Source organism: Acipenser ruthenus, chromosome 31, assembly GCF_902713425.1.
Source record: "Acipenser ruthenus chromosome 31, fAciRut3.2 maternal haplotype, whole genome shotgun sequence".
Lineage (NCBI taxonomy): Eukaryota > Metazoa > Chordata > Actinopteri > Acipenseriformes > Acipenseridae > Acipenser > Acipenser ruthenus.
The window spans coordinates 13,029,463-13,051,567 of NC_081219.1; the positions used below are offsets into that span (position 1 = coordinate 13,029,463).

Genomic DNA, 22,105 nt, shown 5'->3' on the forward strand with positions numbered 1-22,105 from the left:
AGATGCTGCAATTCTGAGGCTAAGACACACCTGAGCTCATTACCGTTAGGTTGTGGGGCTAATCAAGCTCGGAGTAAAACCTGGAATGGGTGAAACTGCTCTGCAATTGGATAATTATTTCCATCCCTGGACCACCCCGCAATCTCTGACAAGTGGGCCACACTGCTTCCCAGCTCTATTAACTACGCCACATTGCCGAGCAGTCTTTGGCAGTAGTTTTAGTAACCCGCTCTGTTACCCAGTCCTCACGTTTCACCACCAGATCACACCTCAAGCTCCTTATCTGTAACCGCTAGACCACCTCAAACATAAAGTACAGCAGATAACAGGTGAAGCACCTCTAAACAGAGATAACAAGAGAGTCCGGAAACACTGAACTGCTGTGTACGCAGCTCTACATTTACACAAAACATACTGACATCTTATTTTCTTTTGTTTTAAATTTACACATCTCTGTTACTGAACACTGTTGCAAGCACACTAATCCACTGTCTTTGAAAAATTACAGGGATCTAAGAAAAAAAAAGCACAAAGTTAAAGTGAAAGCAATATTTATTGAACTCAATGCACACCATGATCAAATATCAAAGCCTTTTACAAAAACAAAAAGATCAAACGGGTATATAATTGCGCACAGACTGTGCTGCTCTCCTTGAACAAACTGACTAAGTGCTTGTGTTAAGAAAAGAAAAAAGTGTCCGTGTGGCTCACTGGTGTTCAGAGTCCCCCCCCCCACCCCTCCCAGAGCCTGTGCGTCTGGCTCCTCTCCCCCCTTCTCTCTTTCTCTCTCTCTCTCTCAACTCAAGCATGTGTGATGCAGCTGAGGCCTCGTCAGAGGGACTAGCAAGAAGTAAAAACTTTAGGAATTTGTCTGCCCAGGCCTCCAAGAAGCAGGCCGAGCGTCTTTCTTTCTGCCTGCCTGCCCCCGTCCCCTCCCCCTCTCTTACCTTCAAAATAACAGCTGGAGGACGACGAGAGGCCCTTTTTAGATTTACACCCCACCAATTTCAGGCAAATCTCCAACATTTTCATTTGTTTATTTTCACTTCCACTTTTAAAAATGACTTGTTTTACTTGTTCGGTATATAGATTTAAAAAAAAATAAAAAATAATAATAATTATAATAATAATATTTCAGTTATTAAAAGCTTGAGTTCAGGTTGTGTTCAGCCCTAGCCTGGCACTGCCCCGGTGCCTCGGAGGTAATCCGACTGCTGCTGCTGCAAAGTCTACAAATCTTCTAGTCGAAGCGTCTCCATTGTCTCTGCTGTTCCTCAGGAGCTTTTCTTTCTTTCTTTCGTACCCTCATGAACTCTCTTCCTCTGCGCCCACCCCCTCACACCTCGGTTCTTCTCCGATCGGTTGGTTTGTTCAGCCGCACGCCGCTGGAGATCCTGCCATTCCTCTCTCTCCCGCTCTGTCCGTTTGCTGGAGATGCACAGGGACTTGCTTGCGTTCCACTCTGCCAACAAAGGGCCCCTTTCAAGCTCTGGCTGCCTTGCTGAATGACATCAGCTGGCTGGATCCACCCACACAAGGCAAGGAAGGCAAGTTAACCCTGCACTTCCAACGGACGCACTGCACCGCCTCCTTCCTCTCTCTCTCTCTCTCTCTCACTCTCTCTCTCCCCCCCAGCACAACACAACGAAACAAGGCAAGTTTTTCTCATTGTCTTGGTTGGTCTGCAGGATAACAAAGCTGGTGTAACACTGTGTCGTGGGTAGGGGGTTGTACATTTAACATGTATGGTAAAGGAGGAATGTTTAGGGAGGGTTAATGCTAGAAGCACAATGTGTTGTGTTTATACTGCTGCACCAGCCACTTTTACAGCTTAGGAACAGATGCATAAAAAACAAACAAAAAAAAAAAAAACAATGTTTCTAGATAAGGAGCATGTTTACCAAAATAAGGTTTTGAAAAAACCAGCACGCTGATGGGTACAGTATATTTGAATTTTGTACCGACTTAAAATTTGACAAATACAGCGTACAATAAGCTACTTTAAGAAATGAACAGCCTTTAATAAATTGAAAAGATGAATTTTAGTGTATGGCGACTGGTGAATGACTAATTTCTCCTAACAGCGAGTACAACGGAAAGGCAAAATATGCTTACCACTAGTCAGACCAGTGAACTCACAGCTGACTGCGCAACACAATTCTACGTACTTTACAGCTGCTGTTCAGGAGCCAAAATGAATCGGTGTATCACACAGATAGACCACAACATTGCTTTCTACTGTTTTACTTCCCTGACTTTACCACGCAGCCTAGACACTGCATTTCATAACCCACTGAGGAACACGGAGCACAGCTTTGACCAGACTGTCTGATTCATTCTGGACCCGGTATATCACCACACCACATGCCTGCTGTACATGTACCTGGGGTTGAAGCGTGGTATACGACACGAGCAAAACCAACAGACCAAAACATTTCAATTGAACCCAGAAGCAAAACGGCATGAGAAACCTGCCTGGAATTCACTGCTTTGACACATTCAGGACGCAGAAACAACTCGCACTCCTAAAGACTCTCTCAAGACGCAGATTTTGCTTGGCAGTAATTTGTGTTCCTATCTGCCACTCTGTTTTCATACCAGTAGTGGCTGGCACAAAAACACCACGCTATGCATTAAGCTCAAGTATCGCTGCATTGCTTCACAGCAAACACTGTACTACACAGCCTACTGCTGCCACTTACTGCCCACAGCAAAACCATTACCCAGATTTTAGAAATTCGCTTGTGTACAGCTGTGGACAAAGGATTAGCATCACCTACAATTTCAGGATTGAGACTATTAAAAAACAAAACTATATGAACGCAACGATAATTTCGATCTTTTACTCAACATCATGTAAATCAAACAAACTAGAAAATGGTATCGCAAAAGTCTGCCGGAAGCCATAACAGCAGTACAGTAGTATTGTGTGTCACATTTTTCAATTTTCCGTTAAGTATATGGAAAACTACAAAGCGGTGTGTAATTCAATATGTTAAGGTAACATTATTTCAGCCGGTTTAATTCGACTTGAGTTAATTCTAAATCGGGGGGGATGCAAAACGTTTGGCCGTAGCTGTAGATAAAGAGGCTGCAGATGGAGAAACATGAATCGCATAATTCTGAGGTGAGCTCATCAGAGCATCGCTCCATTGTGACTAAATAATCCCAGTGCTGTTTAGTTTAGTGGACGCCTTCGACCAAGGGCAGGCAAGCTGGGTCCCTCCACTCCAGTTCTTTGTTCCAGCACGGTCCTTAGTTCTTAAACTGAACCAATTAAACCGCTGGCCAGGTCCTAAACCACTTTGTAATTTAATTATACCTATTAAACCTGGAAAGGAATTACCCCCCAGGACCGGAGCTGAAAAAGTCTGGATGAACCACAACAAGAAAGTTTCAAGTTTATTCAATTCAGTGTTTAAACAGGAAATGACCGTTTACGCAAAAAGGGTTTAGGCGATCACACACATTAATAAAATACTATTTGAATATATATTTTTTTACTTAAGTTTGAACTTTTATCGTATTTCGAATTTCACTTTCGTTCCTTTTCAGTGGCCCACGGTATCAAATTACAGTGGTATAGATTGTCTGAAGATATTATAAATGATGAAAAAAACAAAAAAACAAAGGAAGATTCTCATAAAAACAACTTATTTTTGGATCGACATTTAATAAAATATACTACACCGTTTAGGGTTGTTTTTTTCGGTTTACTATATAAACATTTACAGCCTTAAGAATAACCAACAAAGCTTGCACATACAAAACCTTACAGAGGAAAAAACAGGACCCAGAGAGTTACTTTATGTCCGAGACCCCTGGGGATTAGACAGGCCAGCAGGCTGGTAAAACACACTTGTGAGATCATATTACAGGGCGAACAAAACAAGCCTTTCTTGATACAAACACAGCAGGGGGGGGGGGGGGGTGCACAGCCCCTCTCCACTGCAGATTGTATACGTTATCAAACCATTAAAAAGGGATTAGGACCAGGAAACTGGTCGAGCAAACATCTGAACTACTGCAGAATGGGCCTCCCCATCAACCCTGCTTTACACAACACAGACCTGTACTAGCTGTTCAACCGGGCTTCGCTGAAAAGCAGAAGTCGTGAATACTACCAAGGTGTCCAATCAAGCACCCTAAATAATGCAAGTGTGGAGACAAGCTACTGTACTGTACAATTACCCCGCTGAAAACACAGGCGTCAAATCAACTCAGCTCACTTCAGTGCTCGTTACCCCATGACCACCTTGCACACTGCTTTAACCTAACTTCTGCTACACTACACCCAGACTTGCCGAACCCTACCCCTGAACGTACCCTGCTGCTCTTTTCCTGGGGATGGGGGCTCTTGAGGCCGCTACGGGATCACATGACACCCTTCCCCGTCACACATCCGCTAATCCCCTCCCCTGAGACGAAACCCAACACTGTCTAACAATGTCAGAAATGTCAGCCAGCTGAGCGCTGGCACTCCGCCTGCTCATTTTACTTTGGGAATGAGAAGGACTGGAGAAGTTTCACCGAAACATTCGAATAGGAATGAAGGAGATAGAACCCGCAGCTGGACTTAATATCAAGTCTCAGAAGGCAGCTGGGTGGAGGACAAAAGGGACCCGAGGAGGTTTCAACTGCGGGACAGTGCCAATCATTTCAGCTATGTGACAAGGAATTCAGGAGCCACTTGGGCATAGCCAAGGCAACATGGTCAGTCTGTACACTTGCTCCAGCAGCAGCAGCACAGCCTGTATCACATTCCCCAGCCCAGCACAGGGACATACTGTTATGTAAAGCAAGCATGTTTTAAAGCTCTACAGTACCATACGATCTTCTCTTTCCCAAAAGATTACAGACGCCGTACTGCTTCAGAAAACAAGCACGGGACGCTTCTCCAAAGCAAACAGATCTCCAACAACATTCTGATTTCTTCACTACTCGTTGTGCTTGGGAATGTACAAAATACAAAAAGTCTGATTGCTTTACTCTTATGAGGCACTGTAAAAACAACAATACATTGTGCAAACCGGACTGTTTACCACTGAATCTGGCTCGCTCATCTGTTTTCTGTAATCAACTGGTACGAGAACCACATTTAATGTCCCTGTTTTTATATGATTCTGACTCAGTGGAGAACTATTGCTCTGAAAACTCCCCCAGCAAATAACCGTTTCAAATCTGCAGCTTTTAATAAACTCGTCCAAGTAATCACACACGCTGAAAGCGCACGGGCAGATTGGTTTGTCTTTTTTTTTTTTTAAGGAGTGACACCTTCAGCATTTTATTTGTTTGCCAGGCAAGTTGGAGCAAAACACAATAACGTTTCTGGAAACTGTTATACAACTCCCCTATGATGTTTATTTGTGTCCGTTGTCTGTTCCACGTCCACCTTGAGTCTAAAGAATTAGTGGATTTTTAACTATTCAAAAACAGAACGTCACGGCCAACCCACTATTAAGCAAAACGTGCCTCTCGGGAAAAGGGTTCCTATGTAAGCGATTAAAAGGACGAAATATTCACACGTGTGGTAATTATTACCCCAGCTAAAGGAAATCTAAGAGAAATGAACAGTGATGCCGAATACTCATTTAGCCCGTTATTTCTCTGCGTTTAAGTGAAAGCAGATGCCGCACTGCCCAGTTATATCACAGCGTCGTGGGGATAGGAGCGCCTTCACCATCTGACTGCAAAACTCATCTCGTCTAAGCAAGGCCTGGGAAACATCTCGTTCAGCTGCAATGCAGAGCTGCCTTTCAAATCTGATTAGATACTGCCCTGGGACAAACTGGGGTCCCCGATGCAGCAATGGTGGAGCCTTGATGGGCCAAAGTCTTGTCGTCTTGCTCCTAACATCTCAATGTGCTGAATGCCTCGACGATTTCCGTCTGTACCCCTGTATCCCTTGTTAAGATGTTAGCTCCGGTGGTTTTTGATTGCTGGTTTTAACCAAGAAACAGAGATAAAATGAGACTGATAGTTATTTTGAAGAAATCAGGCCTCCAGTAAATGTGTTCTGAACTAAATCACACAGCAGGAGTAAGTCAGGTTTACAAATAGGACTGGTTCATGCACCTGAAATGGAGGAACACTGTTTAACATGAAGCTCGCAGCTGTTGATCAATTTAAAAAATATAGAATCTTGTATTGAAGGCAGTTCTGAAACCCAGGACTGGGGTGCAGCGCTAATGTGAGTTTCAAGCCCTGGTACTTTGTACACCAATAGCTAAACCTCTCTCAAAACATCAGAGACTTTGCAATGAGTGGAAACGCTCTTCAGGTTTCTCCAGCCCTCCCTGTCCTAGCAGAGTTCAGTATGGAAGGGACAATAAAAGCCTGTTTCTCCACGGGAGTAAAGCGCTTGTCTCAGGATACAGGAAAAGGCATCTTGCAGCTTTAACAACCCCCCCCCCCCCCCCCCCCCGACGTTCGCTACATTTTTTTGTTTTTCCAGCTCTCCAGAGTGCAGACCGACTCGCTCCATTTTCACAATGATGTAAGCATGCTGTACTGCACAGGCTTAAAACAAACCCAGAGCCAAGAAGGAACAAACCAGAAATGGCACCACAGGTCCGCACAGACATGCCGTCTCCCCTCTCTGCTGTCCCATCGATAACGTCTCAAAAGCGCTACGTGGGGTTTCGGAAGTTTTTAGAAAACCCTAAACGCAAGCCAAAATCCCTGAAGAAATGCACATTTCTTTTGGGAGTTGTAATATTATATATTTGTAAACGAGCGTGGTGCTTTTGAGCCATTCCAGGTTTCACTAGAAGCACAGCTAGCCACACTTCACAGACAGCTAACTATTTTAGAACACAAAAAACAATTTAATAAGCAGCACACTTTTATGCCAGGCAAGCCATATTTGTATCCCTGAAAATGATCGCCAGTTTCATCACAGTAAAAGCAAATTAAATTGTTTGTTTTGTTTGTTGAAAACTTGTGCTTCATCAAAGACTTCCTGATTACAGAAGAAAAAAATCTAGTCATTGTTTTAAGTTAGTCAGAATAAGCCTTTTGGAGGAGAGAGAATACACAAGGCTGCCTAATAGGGAAAGAATGATCGGGTTCTGTAGTTAACAGCCCTTCCGTTCACGAATCACAGGCGAAGTGATTAAAATTAAGCAGCTTGAAGAGAAGCCAGACTTTTCCCTTTACTTGTATATCGCGGTCGCCATGGCTACATCTTAAATCATTCAAATAAATTACACACACATGTTACTGCAAACAAAAAAAATATATATATCCATTCTGAGAGCCTGGATTGATTTTCATTCACCTGGCACAGGTTTGTGCCAAAAGACGTCATAGTAATCCTAACAAAGACAAACAGAACAGAGGTTTGGGAGGGAGGGGAGAAGCAGAGCAGAACGAACCTCGTTGAGAGATAACAGGATCCACATGCAGGACCAGACAGGGCTCCTGTTTTATCACAGCACATTTCCAGGCACATTCCCAGTGCCTTTACTAAACTGCATCGCTGTTACTACTTTCATACCCACAGCACTTTTAACCACTTGCACAACACAAACCATATTTTTAAACCAATGTTCGTAAGCTGCTATTACAGAACACAAGTTAAAAGTACACACGCATATAAAACTTTGAACTGAAGTTTTATTCCAGTCTGCCTAGGACTCTGGACTTTAGACAGCCAATGATAAGACATTTTAAAAAGTTTTGACTGCACTAAAACCTTTTAAAACAAAAGAAAGTCTGTTAGCCTTTCGCTGATTATGCAACAGCTGTGATCCCAAAAGGCTTTCGTTTGGCTTCAGAAGGTCCCGGGTTTAAAAGGGTTAAGGTGGCCATTTTTTGACCCCTGCGGTGAATTGTCCAGTCGGTCTGACAATGCCTCTCCTCCCCACGGTCTCGCTGTGCTCCGGTCAGGTTGCCTAGACAACAAAGCTGCAAAACACATGCTAGGGAGATATGCAAGTTATTCCAGAGTGCGGAATGCACAAGAGGTCACATTCCTGACTCGGTGCTGCGGCGTGCCTCGCGTTCCAGTTTTTCTGCTTCAAAATAAAATAAATAACATGAATACAAACAGGAATGTCGTGTCCAACGGGCGGGAGAGAGAGGCTGGCGGCGATATTGAGAGAGAAAAAAAAAATAATTCTAAAAAAGCGCCTGGGAAACACAGAGTAGGCGACACAGAGATCCCACTTCGACACTTTTGACCCTTTTTTTCAAAACGCGGCTCGCTGTATGGAATCCGTTGATTTGCAAACACTGCCGAGCTGTTAGTTAGTCGCGTGCAGGAATGTTGTGTCCCAGATCAATCATTTCTCCTGTCTTGTGGTTACTTGCGCTGAAAGGTCAGTGCTGTGGTAGCAAAAGCAGGTGCCACAAAAACAAACCAAAAAACGTATTTACTTTTACCAAATGCGACCGATTGACCTTTCCTACATATTTCACTGAAATCTGACCCAACCGGGAAACAGAACAGAAGAGACGATTCTAACAACTGATAAATCACCCAATCCAATTATCTGATCAAATCTCCTCTCTATACGTTCTGCTTTCGGTATGGCTGATAAGACAGACAGCTGTCCCCCCCACCCCCCTCCCCTCGAGGAAAGCCATCTGAAATCCATTAGCAAGCTGCTCCTGCTCCCTCTGTGGCAGGCAGAGGTCACAACATGATGCCATTCATTCATTCATTCAATGTGCGCCCGCCACCTGACAGCTGAACGCATGAAACCGTCTGATTACAGCAGGGTCCCCACTCTGAGCAACAGTGAAATGAGCCGGGGGAGCTGGAGCAACACTGGGGAAACCCACGAGCATGACCAGCAGCATTTTAGAAAGACAACTGGAGAAGTGGAAAAGGGGAGGGTTATAGAGCTGGTTTAAAACTTCATAAAACAGGACCTCCACTGGAAACGAGAGCCTGCTTAAATATCGGCGTTGATTTATAATTTCTCCAACCCTTCTTTGTGCCAAGAAAACCAACGCAGGGGGTCTGGGGAACTTTAACCTTGGAGGAGGGGGGGGGGGGCAGGGGGGAATAAAATAAAGAGTACCAGCCCCCACCCCAATAACCCAGAGTCCCAGGTCAGGCCATGCAACACACAGTAGAAGCGGCGATTTTCAGAATTTCAGGAGAAACACAAACTTCTCCTCTGCAGGAAAGCTGGCAGGTGTTGTCGAAAGCAACTTGCCAAACCGCGATGGATCCCAGTCAGGAATCATTGGGTAATCACCAACTGGTCTGCACCTGCTTGCACATGACCAAAGGTATCAGGGTTCGGATAAGGGTGAGGGTTAGAGGTGCTTCCACTACCTGGCTCTCAGTTTCCATTGAAATCCAGATGAACTCTTTGAAAGGGTGTTAAACTAGTACAAGACACAGTCTGTATGAAATGCAACTCTAAACTTGTGACAGAACCGCAATACTGAGCTCAACTATTTGCCGTACCTCTTGGTAGAGTTTGCTCTGCCCGTCTAACAAACTTTTATTAAACTGACTTCTAAAACCTTGCAGGCAAAATAAACAGCAAAGCATGGTGGGATGTGTGCAGGTGCGCTTTCATTGGTCAAACACTAGCCGGGTCTGCCAAGCTGCAACTGGAAACAATGCTTTAGTTATCGCTTTGCTAGTTTTCATGGAGTTACTCGGGAGGTTTCAATAAAGATATACAGAGGTAACCTTTTGCCACATTAACATTCTTTAGTCCCTCTTTACCGTACACATAACAATTGCTATATAAAAAAACGTTTACTGCGTTGTCGTATTCAATTACTGTTTTTTAAGCGTACAAAGTGTGTGCCCGTGGAAAGGGTAGATCCTTTCCAGAGCCAGCTCACAAGAGATAGCGGCGAGTAAGAAAGTAAATAAAAGGGACTTCAACTCGCGTGACGAATATCTGATGGGAAAGTCGTCAAGTCAACATACTTCAAAAACAGCAAGAAAAATCTGAATCGGCACAGATGATGGTGATCACAGCGGGGATCCTGTGAAGTCCTTTAGGCATTCAGAGCCTATTAAAACGTGTTGTTTTTCTTTTTAAATAACATGAAGCTGCATTCTCATAACTTTGGGGAACTTGCCACTGAAAACGTAGTCATGCAACTATTAATTTCTATTTTCTTTTATTTATGGTTTGTAATCTTTCATGACAGAAGGGGCTCTTGTAACAAGAGAAATCCCCCAGGGAAGCCAGTAACAAGCCATGACAGTTCCAGGACGTTCACATTGCAACCTTTGGGGTCACCTTTACCCCAACGGCCCTGCTTTCCCTTGGTTTGTGCTCCAAAGGGGAAATCCAATACTAGCCAGTGGTATATGAGGGTAGGGTTACTCTGAATACAACCAGTCAGGAAAAGCTATTTAAAAAAACACCTTATCCACTGTGCACCATGCAAAAAATAAAAGCAGCAAAAATGTACAGTATAACGTGAACTGGGATTCAAATCAAGGATTGCCTTTTTGAGTAGCTTCCCACATACCTTAGAAATCAAAAATTTAGCCGTGACTTCCAAAAAAAGAAGTTTCAACATTTGATTATAACACGGTCGTGTTGTTTCCCCAGCTGGCTGGCGACAAACTTTCCACATTACTTTTGGAGATAAGCTGTAAAAGAGTGGGACACAGTCCAGGAAAAAAAAGAGTGTGTGGAGGAAGCGTCATTGTTGTTTTGGAGAGTGGGAGTACTTGAGGGGCAATGATCTGGAGGGAAAGGGTTGCAGTGGATGTCTGTCGCTATCCTTCAAAACAGAGGCCATCAAAACAACAAGGAGCCACATCCTCTGGACATATCCCCTCTCCTGCTGTGCTGAAGAGGAGGCAACAGAATCATCACTTTTTTTTAGCCTTCTCCAGAAAGCAGAGGACAGGAGACCAGAGAGAGAGAGAGGGAGGGAGGGAGGGAGGGAGGGAGGGAGAGAGAGAGAGAGAGAGAGAGAGAGGGCTGATTGATCTTCTCTAAACAATAACAGCAGCAGCAGCATGCAGAAAATATTCTACGTCAAAAACAGATCGAGCTGACCAGGGTTGAGGTCAGTTCCTGGTTTTCAATTGCACTTCCATTTTAAAATCAATTTCTGCGATGGAAATGGAATGGATATTTTAGAGACATCATAAATCTGAAGCCAATTTAACCGACTAACAAAACAGGGACTTGTGAGAAGCTCGTTTTAACACAATGCTGCGAATTGCAATTTTGATCAGTGGTGTGCTGGAGCTGATTAAGTGGGAAATGCTTCGTGAATGTTTGGCCCTGAAATGTTTTAAAAGCACACACAATACTGTACACACACGGTATACAGAAACACATATTCATATACAAGTCTTTGCACGCCCTGCAATTCGTTGCACCAAATCCTGTCCCTTCTGGGACTTGTAAACCTGTTTGGCGAGGATGATGTTTTCCATTAGCGAGCTGTTAGCTTGTAGCCTCTTCACAGATGAATCAGGGAGAGCTCACCAGCGATACATCACTCCTTGCTGGGTGATTCACATCCCCTTACAGCTCCCACAGCTTCGTCTTTACCTCATTACCAGCACTGCTTCGAGTTCTCAGATTAGTACGACACCCCCACTCGGGTCTTGATTAGAAGGCGCTGTGTAGCCTCAGGGAGATCATGCTTTGCTTGGGTGTTCATGCTCTGAAAAGTTCAGCGACATCACTGTGCTTGTTCATCACAAAGAGATGCGGGTATCTGTGTGAGGTGTATGCGATTTCATCATTGTGCAGACATAGCAATGGACTGAAATAAGGCAAATAATTAGCTGTGCATGCCGACTTCATACTGGTCTAGCTTACCGAGTTAATTCAATATAGTTCAGAAAACAAGTTGTTTTGACTACCTAATGTCTAACTTTATAAGGGATTTTAACTTGATACAGAGTGCCCCTACAATTGCAGTGTCCTGGCACGTCTGCATAGCACGCAGTGCCTCCCTTTGGAAGTGTTATGTAACTGCAGTGCTGATCTCAAAAGGAAAAAAAGCTAAATGTAAATTCTCGGTGGCACACCTTGCTATTTGCCTCACTAAGGTGTAAAGAACATTGCAAGACAGCAAAACACTCACAATAAGGATTGACAACGAGAAACTCTGTCAGTTCTAAAAAGCAGCTAAGAAACAACACTTCTGTTGGCTGAGCGACACGCGAGGGGAGGGGGCGTTTTGCCATTGTGCTTCGAAATCAAATATATTCATTTCTCACGATCCTGCAGCTGAACCGAAATCCACCAAGCACTCCTACTTACTGCGGTATGCCACATTATAGACGTTTTGGATTGCTCCTCTATCCTTGTGTTCTTACTCCCTCTTTAGGAGAAGACAATGAAATTATATTACACACACAGTAAGGCACCATCTCTAAAAGGTAGGCCGATCTATTAATAAGCAAGCTGCCACCAACCAAATGCAAAGCAACAAGGAAGCTGAACAGTAGAGACCTCTTCTCCAGGAGGAATGCAGCACGGTCTTCAGGGCTTGTTAGGAGGCAGGGAGCATGCAAGGCAGCTAGCTTTCTGCATTCTGCAGGGCATGTTGCAACACATTGTCAAACCCTAGTGTGGAGACAGGCTATAAGGACATACAGATGCTCTGCCTCACATTTCCAGCAAGCTACACTAGTGCCCAGCTCTGCAGAGTGGAACGCCTTTACAGAAATACCTCAATAGTTTTCTTACACTGCCCTTCTGGATTTGATGCAGCCCTTATTGAGGGATAATCTTAGAAATGAGTCATATGGGGAGGGGTGAATTTTTTTTTTTTTTTTTGCGGGTTAACAAAATTAGAGCAAGCCATCATAACAATATAAGGTAGTTAAAGAAAAAGAAACGAAAATAAACCAGGTAGACGTGCTAGTCAAAAATGCTGCGAAAAATTACAAAAGTATTGTGTCCTCAAATGAGGCCAACGGCACTTAACGGGTTAAGAAGTGGATCCCCTCCAGGTGTGTAAGTGAAGGCCGATGCTTGAAGCACATGTTCTGGCTTACACACAGTACACCAGGGGAGCCGGATTAAGCCACATTATTCGTACAGCACAGAAAGCAGGCTTACCGTGCTCCACAAAGACGTTGCAGTGCTGGGCTCCATGCCTGGACGACTCCCTCTTCACCCCCTTGATAAAGGGCAGAGCCGGCAGGCTTGGTCTCCTCTGGTCCCCGAGTACTTTCCCTGGCTGCTGACCCATAAAGGAAAGATGCCTAGCCAACGCTAAGAGCCACAATCACCTCCAGCAATTCGGGGCCCGCCAGGGAAAGAAGGCAGCGAGCGTGTCTGAGAAGAAAGCTTCAGAAGAACACCTCAAGACAGCAACAGCATACCTGGTTTCTGATTTCCATGTGCAGTAGTCCATATATCAAAAAAAAAAAAACTCTGAGAGGCTGAAATCTTCCAAGACCTGCCTGCTCTTTTATTTTTCAGTTCTCTCCTTATTAAACATTCACTGGTGACACTACTGAACTTGCACGACCTGTCTTCAGTTGTCTACAGTGTTAAGGCCTCTGCAGTGTGCTAAAAGGGGAACTGACATTGCCATGAAACATCCAGTTTGACAGGTTTCTCAAAAAAAAAATTTAAAAACCTTTAAGGCACACAATGAAGATAAACAAGATGATGCAATGCGTTTAATGTGCTAGCGCTGCATGTCTTAATATAAAACAGTGGAGCACGTGTGCCTCCTTATTGCTGGTGGGCTGCTGTGCTCCAAAGGGCTGATATGCTGTAGTGAAGGTAATGTGGCTGTGTGTGTGTGTGTGTGTGTGTGTGTGTGTGTGTGTGTGTGTGTGTGTGTGTCTAATCAACTGGCAGCTTATGCTGCAGAATGCGCAAACTCAGTTCCATTCATTTGTTTCAAATTGAAGAGACCAGGTATTAAAATCAAACCAGCAACTAGAAAAATAAACCTGACCTGCACTCAAATGTGGCAGAGCTGTGTGGACAGGTAAACCCCCTCCCTCTGATCCGATCTGACATTAAATACAAGTCTGTTTTGAGGACAACATAAAATACTGACAAACTTCCTCCTCCACTGCCTAGCGAACTGAGAATAACTATTTGATTTGGGCTAAAAGGGAAGCATGAAATATTACTTTCTTTTTTAACCGACTACTGTACCACAGAGTCACTTAAACGTTTCCCACTGTCCTAAAAATGAAACAACGAAAAGTTTAAACATCTGCAATACAAAGACAGAAACGCGCCACACATTCGCCTTCCCAGGTTACCAGTGCATGGGGTTAAGCTTTTTCAAACAGCTTTGGCTATTAACCCTTGATTGCTACCTTAAGCTCCGGTCCTAGCCTAGCATTTTAAAAAGCCTGCCAGCCTTTCACATTATAAGGATCTGAGGTCCGAATCCACTCTCGAAGCACTTACAAAAATGACTGTGTACCTTAGCCAAGACTTCAATCTATAGAGGTCTCATAATTCTCAGTGTCCAAGTATGGTTTCACATTCCCAACGACAACAAAGTGCTCACATTGCAATAATATGTAGTGTTATTTCAGATGTATTTATATACACATATACACACACACACACACACACACACGTGTGTTATGGTGTGGCTTTCGTTTCAGGATTCTTAAATTGTCAGGGCTCTCTGCATCACACGTCTCTTTGCATTTCAACGCTAAAATTAATTTAAAAGCCCCGAGCTGTTTTTTATAAAAAATGTTCAACCCTGATTAAACGACGTTCACAACTGGCTCACACCGCCTCTGTGCTTCTCGTCATGTTTTTACACCAGCGATCCCCGTTGTCCACGTACAGTCAAGGCCCCCGATATAGCTTGCCTTGTCTTGTATTAATGCAACACCCCGACTGTGTTTTAACATATACAGATATAATTATAACATAGAGTGATGGGGGTCTCTGTGATATAGCAGCAGCGATCTACACTGTCAGAGGGCGAATCTGCGCAGCGACGCGCGTTTAATACTCCCTGCCCCCGGAGTAAGTCTGTTCACGTCCCGGGTCCTTATTGCACGGTGCCACGCTAAAATATGTTTTTGAGGTCTCTCTCTCTTGCCTTCCTTCGGGCTAGCACGTAGAAGATCCTCAATGCATGACTAAACGCAAGTTATCCCCTGACCTCCTCTGTGAGTTCCCGCGGGCACAAACAGAACCACCCAGCCGACAAGTCCAGGATAATACAGTCCAGGGGCTCGGTCTCCCTCCCCCGACTCCCCAGCCCTGTCTCCTCCGTCCTTCAAAGCCACTCTCCCGGCCTCTGCTTACTCCCGGACCCGGGGAACCCTCTCCCAAGACTCGGGCAGCGAGTCTCTCTGACGCCTCCCTCTGCCGTGTTGTTAGCGACGGCTCCAGCAGCTCGGTAATTGGAGGGGAGTCTGACGCACCAGCTCGGGCAAACAAGACTCGGGTCCCGTGTTTATTTTTCGTCAGTTTATTGTATATATTTCCAGTCCCTCTTCTTGGGAGAAATAATGTTTAAATCTCAGATCCGCGCAGCCGCCATCATTCAATACGCAAGGGGGAGGCGGGGGTTCACGGTGTGCGTCGAGGGGACGCACGCAACGCGAGGCGAGCGCGCAAGAAAAAAAAAAAAAAAAAAGTAGGCGGGCACGTACGCGCGTTTGTCAAATACCGGCTGCGCGAGCACGTGCAGCATCGAGAGCGCGCCCTGCACAGAGATGCCAGGAGAGGGTCACATGAGTTGATTGGAAAAAGTGAGCCGCGTGCAGTTACTGCCCGTGTTTATTATTTTAAACACTGAAGGCTGCGATGATGCACTTTCCAATGCACAACACAGTCCACACAGCAACAGCAACACACACTGACGCCAAAACATGTCAATACAAGAAACAAAGCACAACAACAAATTACGTTTAAGTTTGCACATTGAAATGCAAGGTACTGTTCACTGCCTCCCAGTCCCTCTGCTCTAACTACTAGGCCACACTGCCTCCCTCCCAGTCCCTCGGCTCTTACCACTAAGCCACACTGCTACCCTCCCAGTCCCCAGGCTCTAACCACTAGGCCACACTGCCTCCCTCCCAGTCCCTCGGCTCTTACCACTAAGCCACACTGCCTCCCTCCCAGTCCCCAGGCTCTAATCACTAGTCCACACTGCCTCCCTCCCAGTCCCCAGGCTCTAATCACTAGTCCACACTGCCTCCCTCCCAGTCCCCAGGCTCTAACCACTAGGCCACTCTGCCTCCCTCTCAGTCACTCAGCTCTAATCACTTGTCCCTGCTGCCTCCCAGTCCCTCAGCTCTAACCACTAGGCCACACTGCACCCCAGTCCCCACTTTCTCCTCCTCTGTTCTAACCACTAGGCTCCTCTTTCTCTCGATGTCACCAGCATTCCTTGCTTTGTTTAAATCCTCCCTTAACAAGAACTCTCATGTGTTCTAGTCAGCCAACAGCAGTCACAGCCTGAGACCGTGTGCTTGTTCTGTAGTGTGAGGCTCTTGTGGGCAGCTGTGCACATGACTAGATAAAGCAGCATTCAACACCACAGTGCAGCATCACTCCACCAGTCATTCTCCACTGATCGTAAACGAACAACACTTTGGGTAGCGCTGTAAGACTGGACAATTATCTATTCAGAGATACCAAGACCTTTAATGAACAAGGGCTCTGAGAAGTGTGGCTCATGGGACAATAAATATCCCACCCCAGGTACTCCAAACCTGCAGGGGGAAGCCCAACATTTTCTCCAGGACTAGAATGCAACTGCTTCCCTTTGTGGCCAAAATGCAGTAAACACACACCTGCCCGAGATCCACAGATCATTCTGCAGCATCTTCGTGATGTCAATTGTTTATCAGCACAATGAAAAGTCACTGCACCTGATCTAAAACAGAGTGTGTCATTTTTCAATCTAGTGAATTTTATCCTAAGATAAGTGATAAGTTTCTTTTGGTGCTCAGTGTATTTAAATAGAATGCTTTATTCATGCAATCATGCAAGAAAACCAAAAAAAACAACAAAATCACAAAAAAACACTTTAATAAGAAAAATACATGAACATGTATTGCGAAATACAAACCAGCTGCAAAATGAATAATCTTCCATTGGGGGTGACTCATACAGCTCATTAGCTTTCTTGGGCAGGGGGGGGCTACTGTCCTTTAAAAATCACACTGGTTCCATTAACGTGACTGGTCTCGACCCTCTAGCAAGTGAAAGAGCACTAGAACTACCAACCGCAGGACTGTGTTTTATACACCACTAAATACACACAAACAAAACTTCTGCAAGACTAGTAAGTCTTTATCCTCCAGGACAATGCAGAAGTTCAACCTGTGCCTGGATAGAAACATGTAATACATTGCACAAGAACTTCTTCCATTCAATATAAAACACACGCTTTGGTCACATCTACAGTACTGGTGCCATGCTGAAGGCAGTGTACCAGCACAGTGCACTGGGGCTCTTGTGTACATGAGACAGTGTTTGATGGCTCCCCCACTCCGGGACCCCCCCAATCCCCCCGAGGGCCCACGGTTAACAAAATCAAAACTTCCAACAGCGAGCGCTCATCTCTTCAGTTTGCTTCAGTCTATAAAAGTTTGAATGATATTTTAAGGGTCTAAACAGCAGTGGTGTTAAGATCCGCCAGCGTCCGCCCCTCATCCTTCTTGTTCGAGGAGTCTCTGCCGGGTCTCCATGACGATCTCCTCCATGACCTCTGGCTTCAGGGTGTCCTTTATCTGAAAATCAGAGAGACGCGTGTGCTGGTCTCAAGCCATCAGAGATACCGGTGTCACAGAATATGTGTCCTCCCCCCAGTTATCCGATCCCCCTAGGAACCAATATTCGGGAACATCTCTACCCCTTATTTTTTTGTTTCTTTGCATGCAAGTCTATATCCATGCAACTAAAACCTTAGCTTGAAGACCTCTGTCCCTTCAAGCTAACCCTAAACCTGTACCATCCGGTTCGCTGGTGGGAACCAACATTCAGGGGGCACCAATAGAGAAGGAGCTGCCGTTACCTGGTGAGCGAGCGAGGACTCGAAGCAGTACAGCACGCTGGTGTCATACAGCAGCACCTTGTGAGCAGACAGGGCGAGGATGCAGTTCTGAAGCCTCGAGATAACCTCCCGGTCACAGAGGGGCACCGGCTGGAGGGGGCGGGAGGTAACATTTTACTCGACAGGATTTGGAGGAAGAGCAATTTTAATGATTCTTCATACGTTTTATTTTACATTGGATATCTGATGTATTACAATTCACACCCAAACTGCACTAAATTATATTTCACACCTTAATCCTCAAGTCCAGCTATGTACAGCCTCCCACTGCAATGCATTTTAAACCATTCTTTACAAGCTACACCTGAACACCAGGATGTGTCTAATTGGGCTCAGGCAGGACTAATTCAGCTCATAGCAAAACCTGGAATGGCATGGACTGCTATGTAACAGGAGTTTAATCTGTGTATCCACTGGGAAAAGGACACATCCATGTTACATCCAGTCTTCCCAGAGACGTCACAGTTTTGATGCAGGTGACTCCGCCTCTCGCTAGCCGTGCACCCAGTCCTGGGTTTGATAACTTCTCTTGCTTAGCTGTATCCCTGAAATGACCAGGTGTGCCATCAGTGATAATCTGAACTGATGGCACCTCCTCCCAGCATGATGAAGTCTGGTAGATAGCAGGAGTTGTTCATCCTGCTATAAGGGAGCCGGGAGTGGGTTTAAAGGCCGTACCTCGGTGCTGGTGAAGAAGCCCCCGGCCTCCTCGTCCTGCTGGGCGGGGGTGGGGTAGATCCACACGTAGCCGTTGTTCCCCAGGATGATGGAGGCGCCGCACAGCAGGTTGTGGAAGTGAGTCTTGCGGCGCTTCACCAGGGAGGGGGAGACCTGCACCAGCACGCCCTGCCCCAGCTGCAGGGGGCGCCGAAGAGACCAGGGAGCAGAGAGAGAAGCAAGGTTTAGCAGAACAGAAATGCAATTTATTAAATGTTTCAGCTAAATGTAGAATAACGCCCAAGAAGAATTGTATAAGGATTGAAAACAAATCCACTTGATAAATAATGACGTTAAACTACAGCTGCCTTCGCTTCTATGAGTTTATTATCCCTGCTCAAAGAATGAATGATACACAGCGTGAATCCACAGGAATGGCTTTGCCAAGCCGACTCACACCCACAGGGAGCTGCTCTCTGAAACGCAGATGTTTCCACTCAATCAGTGGATTTCAATGAACTGCTCACCTTGCCGTACTTCAGACTGCGTGTGTGGAGAGAGAGAGCCCCGTCTGCAAACACAGACTGCACCTCAGCCTGGGCCAGGGGGTTAAGGAAGAGACACACAGAGGAGCACTCCCCCCCCACTCACAATGCAATCCTCCCCACCTGCACCGAGACCTACTGGAACCCGAGTGCATGGGGAGGTCAGTCCATGGAACAGCATGGCACTTGTCCTGAAATCAGTTTAGTTGTGCATCTGGTGACAGGAAGGCTCTCCCAGATTCTTTAGCAGTGGACGGCAGTTTTAAAATCACCAGCCGAAAGGATACACTGATGAGATCCCCCTCCTGCAGGTAATCCCTCATGGCCAGCTCGTCTTCAGATGATCTCCTCCTCTGCAAAATAAACACACTCCAGCCTTGACTGTTGGCCCCTGTCTTTAACCCCCTCGAGCTCACTGTATATACAGAAGTGGCACAGAGAATGGAGCTACCATGGTTTGCACACACACAATGTCGGTGTCGTATTGCTACAGCCTGGGCAAGTGACTTGACCGTTTGTAAAAACGCTGGACAGCCTTTCATGCAGATCACTTGCAGGGCCTGGCTCCGCAGTGGCCCAGGGTACCGCCCCCCCTTCCCTCCCTCCCCCCCCCCAGGCCATGTGCTCGGGGCACACTCACCAGCTCCCCTCCTGGCAGGTTGATGGATGAAAGCAAAAGGACCGAGTCCAGACGGGAATTAGTCTCCACCTTCCATCGCTTCTGTTGAACCTGGAGGAGAGGAAACAGCAACTCATAAGAAAGCCCCTCGACGGCTGTGTTCAATTAAACAACGTACGACTAGATGATGCTGTAGATCCATCGTTTATCGTATGGGTCGTTCCAGCTCGAGTGGAGCAAATCCTGGGAAAGTGCGGTTACCTTCGCTTGTGGTTCAGGATACATCACATCACATCGCATTACATCATATCACATTACATCGCATCACATCGCATGACATCACATTACATTACATGACATCACATTGTTGACAGAGGAAAAGATGGAGCGGAGCTTGAATCGGGAATTGATTTTAAAAAGGGATTCGAATTGAAAAACAGGACTTGATCCCCGACCCGGTCAGTGACCAGCCAGGCTTGAATCAATCCCGGGTCACGACTAACACAGCGATCAAAGAGGTTTCAGTTTGAACACATACCTCAGTGATCCGGCCAACCACCACGTCACCGACCTCTCCATTGAACCTGCTCACAAAAACATTGAAAGCATTGGAGAGTGTCAGCGCGTAGAGACACAGCAGACCGAAGGGCTTTCAATCATCCAGCACACATTTCAGTAGTCACAGTACTTAAGAGATATTAACACATTAAGAATGCAGCTAATTGCAGAGTGAGGATGCTACACTTGTATGTGTGTAGAAGTCTGTCTGTATGGGGGAAGGGGGTGAGATGCTACTGTTCTGTATGTTGCATGCTATTTTATACAGTAATGTATACATTTAAATGACTTCCACACCCCACCCCCATGCTTCTGAGCTCCATCAAAATCAGGAGTGGTTTGTAAGTGTGCTTTGTTTCTTTATTCAGTATGAAGTCCCTGTTTAAGCACCTGGTCTTCAGCGGTCTGACACAGATCAGTTTGTTCACTCGTTCCACTTCACCAGCGACGGAAGCCATGAGCTTCTCATCCTCCGTGTAGGTGCCATGGCCCCTGCAATTAAAAACAACACGCATGTCAGAGAGCGGGTTCTTTATACACACTGGCGACACCTGCTGGATGCGGTCGGGACAACATTTCCACAAGTACTGCGTTAGCAGAAACCTTCCCTATCATTTACAAAAAATGGATCTTCCTACAGTATAAAATGAGCACGGCTAAATTAATTGCATTTCGTTTACAAGGCTAACAGTACGTATTAGCGCACCACAAAATGAAAGAGAGGTTTAGAGATGCGAGCACCGTATTTAAAATGTAGTGACATTAACACAAGTTAAACAGTATAGCATGAAACGGATTGTTTCACTGCCTTGCGATTGAAACTTAAAATAATAATAATAATCAGATGCAAACAAAACCAGAAGAAAGAAGTTAGTGGAGTACCCGGGTATACCCCAAAGAACGCATAAAGACAGCAATGCAAGACTGCGGACAGCAGTCACAGCTATGAGACGTTTCTAAGCGAATCAGGGCAAACACAACTATTTTAGGAACAAACGGTTAACTTCTGTACATTTTATTTCATTAGAAACAAGCATTTTCATTGTAGCTTTGAAAACACGCCTCGGTGCCCGCGTGTAAACCGCAAAGCCCTATGCAACGTGCACCGGTTTACTCGCTCCGCTCGGTTCTTTTCGCTCGATGCCCTACCGCATGAAGCCGGTGTCGGTTGTAATGACATCTCCCGGTGCCACCAGGTGTTTGCTTTCGTCCTGTGACACCAGGGAACCGGGAGCGCGTTTCCGTGCAGCCGCTAGTCTCATGTCCGCCGCCATCTTAACTACGGGCACGCCTGTAGCCTCGACGCTGTTTGATGACGCAATTCGCTCTATACGAAGGGTAAGCACCACCCTGTTTCTTTTGGGCAAATTTAACTGGTACATCACAAGTGGAGTGGAATTTGCAAACCTTAAAAAATAAGAACGACGCTAATCTGATTTAAAACCATCTCGTTTAACATGTTCGGACACATTCATAGCTCGCTCTTCTTCATTCATCTATTGCTTTAAAAAATAAAAAGGTTTATATGTAGCCTAGACAGGTGACATCGGAATATCGTAATGGGCACAGTGACTTAACTAGTTAACGCGAGGGCGCGTACGTGAACCTGCTTAATTTGTACTGCTTCTGTAAATATGACACCTTTATCTCATTAATAATATAGCAATACACGCCGGACTACACATCCTCGGCGTGCTACGCCCTCTTGTGGACCTCAAAGGAAATTGCATCTAATTCCGAAAGCTAGATTTATTGTATT

General features: G+C 45.5%; 2 protein-coding genes across 3 annotated transcripts in view; both read right to left on the minus strand.

The window, feature by feature from the left end:
• LOC117396922 (tyrosine-protein kinase ABL1-like) overlaps nt 1-15,532 on the minus strand; it is a 28,276-nt gene extending 12,744 nt beyond the window's left edge. The window contains exon 1 of one of the 2 annotated variants that reach the window (XM_034909149.2): nt 13,023-15,532. In XM_034909149.2, the coding sequence (XP_034765040.1) occupies nt 13,023-13,155 (133 nt within the window). In that variant the 5' untranslated portion in view covers nt 13,156-15,532. Of the gene's footprint in view, nt 1-947; nt 1,581-13,022 lie in introns of those variants that run through there. The other variant, XM_059005604.1, reaches the window with a different exon arrangement.
• A 1,391-nt stretch (nt 15,533-16,923) lies between these two features.
• On the minus strand, nt 16,924-21,687 carry LOC131702929 (exosome complex component RRP4-like). Its single transcript, XM_059005629.1, has 9 exons — nt 21,496-21,687; nt 20,737-20,838; nt 20,327-20,372; nt 19,810-19,899; nt 19,457-19,522; nt 19,152-19,220; nt 18,646-18,822; nt 17,929-18,057; nt 16,924-17,644 (listed from the first exon to the last, which is right to left on the minus strand). The coding sequence occupies exons 1-9, from the start codon at nt 21,618-21,620 to the stop codon at nt 17,564-17,566; spliced, it is 885 nt and encodes a 294-aa protein (XP_058861612.1). The 5' UTR covers nt 21,621-21,687; the 3' UTR covers nt 16,924-17,563.
• Nucleotides 21,688-22,105: the final 418 nt, after the last annotated feature.

Bases quoted from the DNA above. Each gene is read 5' to 3' on its own strand.
- LOC131702929 (XM_059005629.1), bottom strand. From the start codon at position 21,620: ATGGCGGCGGACATGAGACTAGCGGCTGCACGGAAACGCGCTCCCGGT. The intron at 20,839-21,495 runs GTAGGGCATCGA...TTTTAATTGCAG, and splicing joins ACCGACACCGGCTTCATGCG to GGGCCATGGCACCTACACGG. The intron at 18,823-19,151 runs GTGAGCAGTTCA...CGCCCCCTGCAG, and splicing joins GCAGTCTGAAGTACGGCAAG to CTGGGGCAGGGCGTGCTGGT.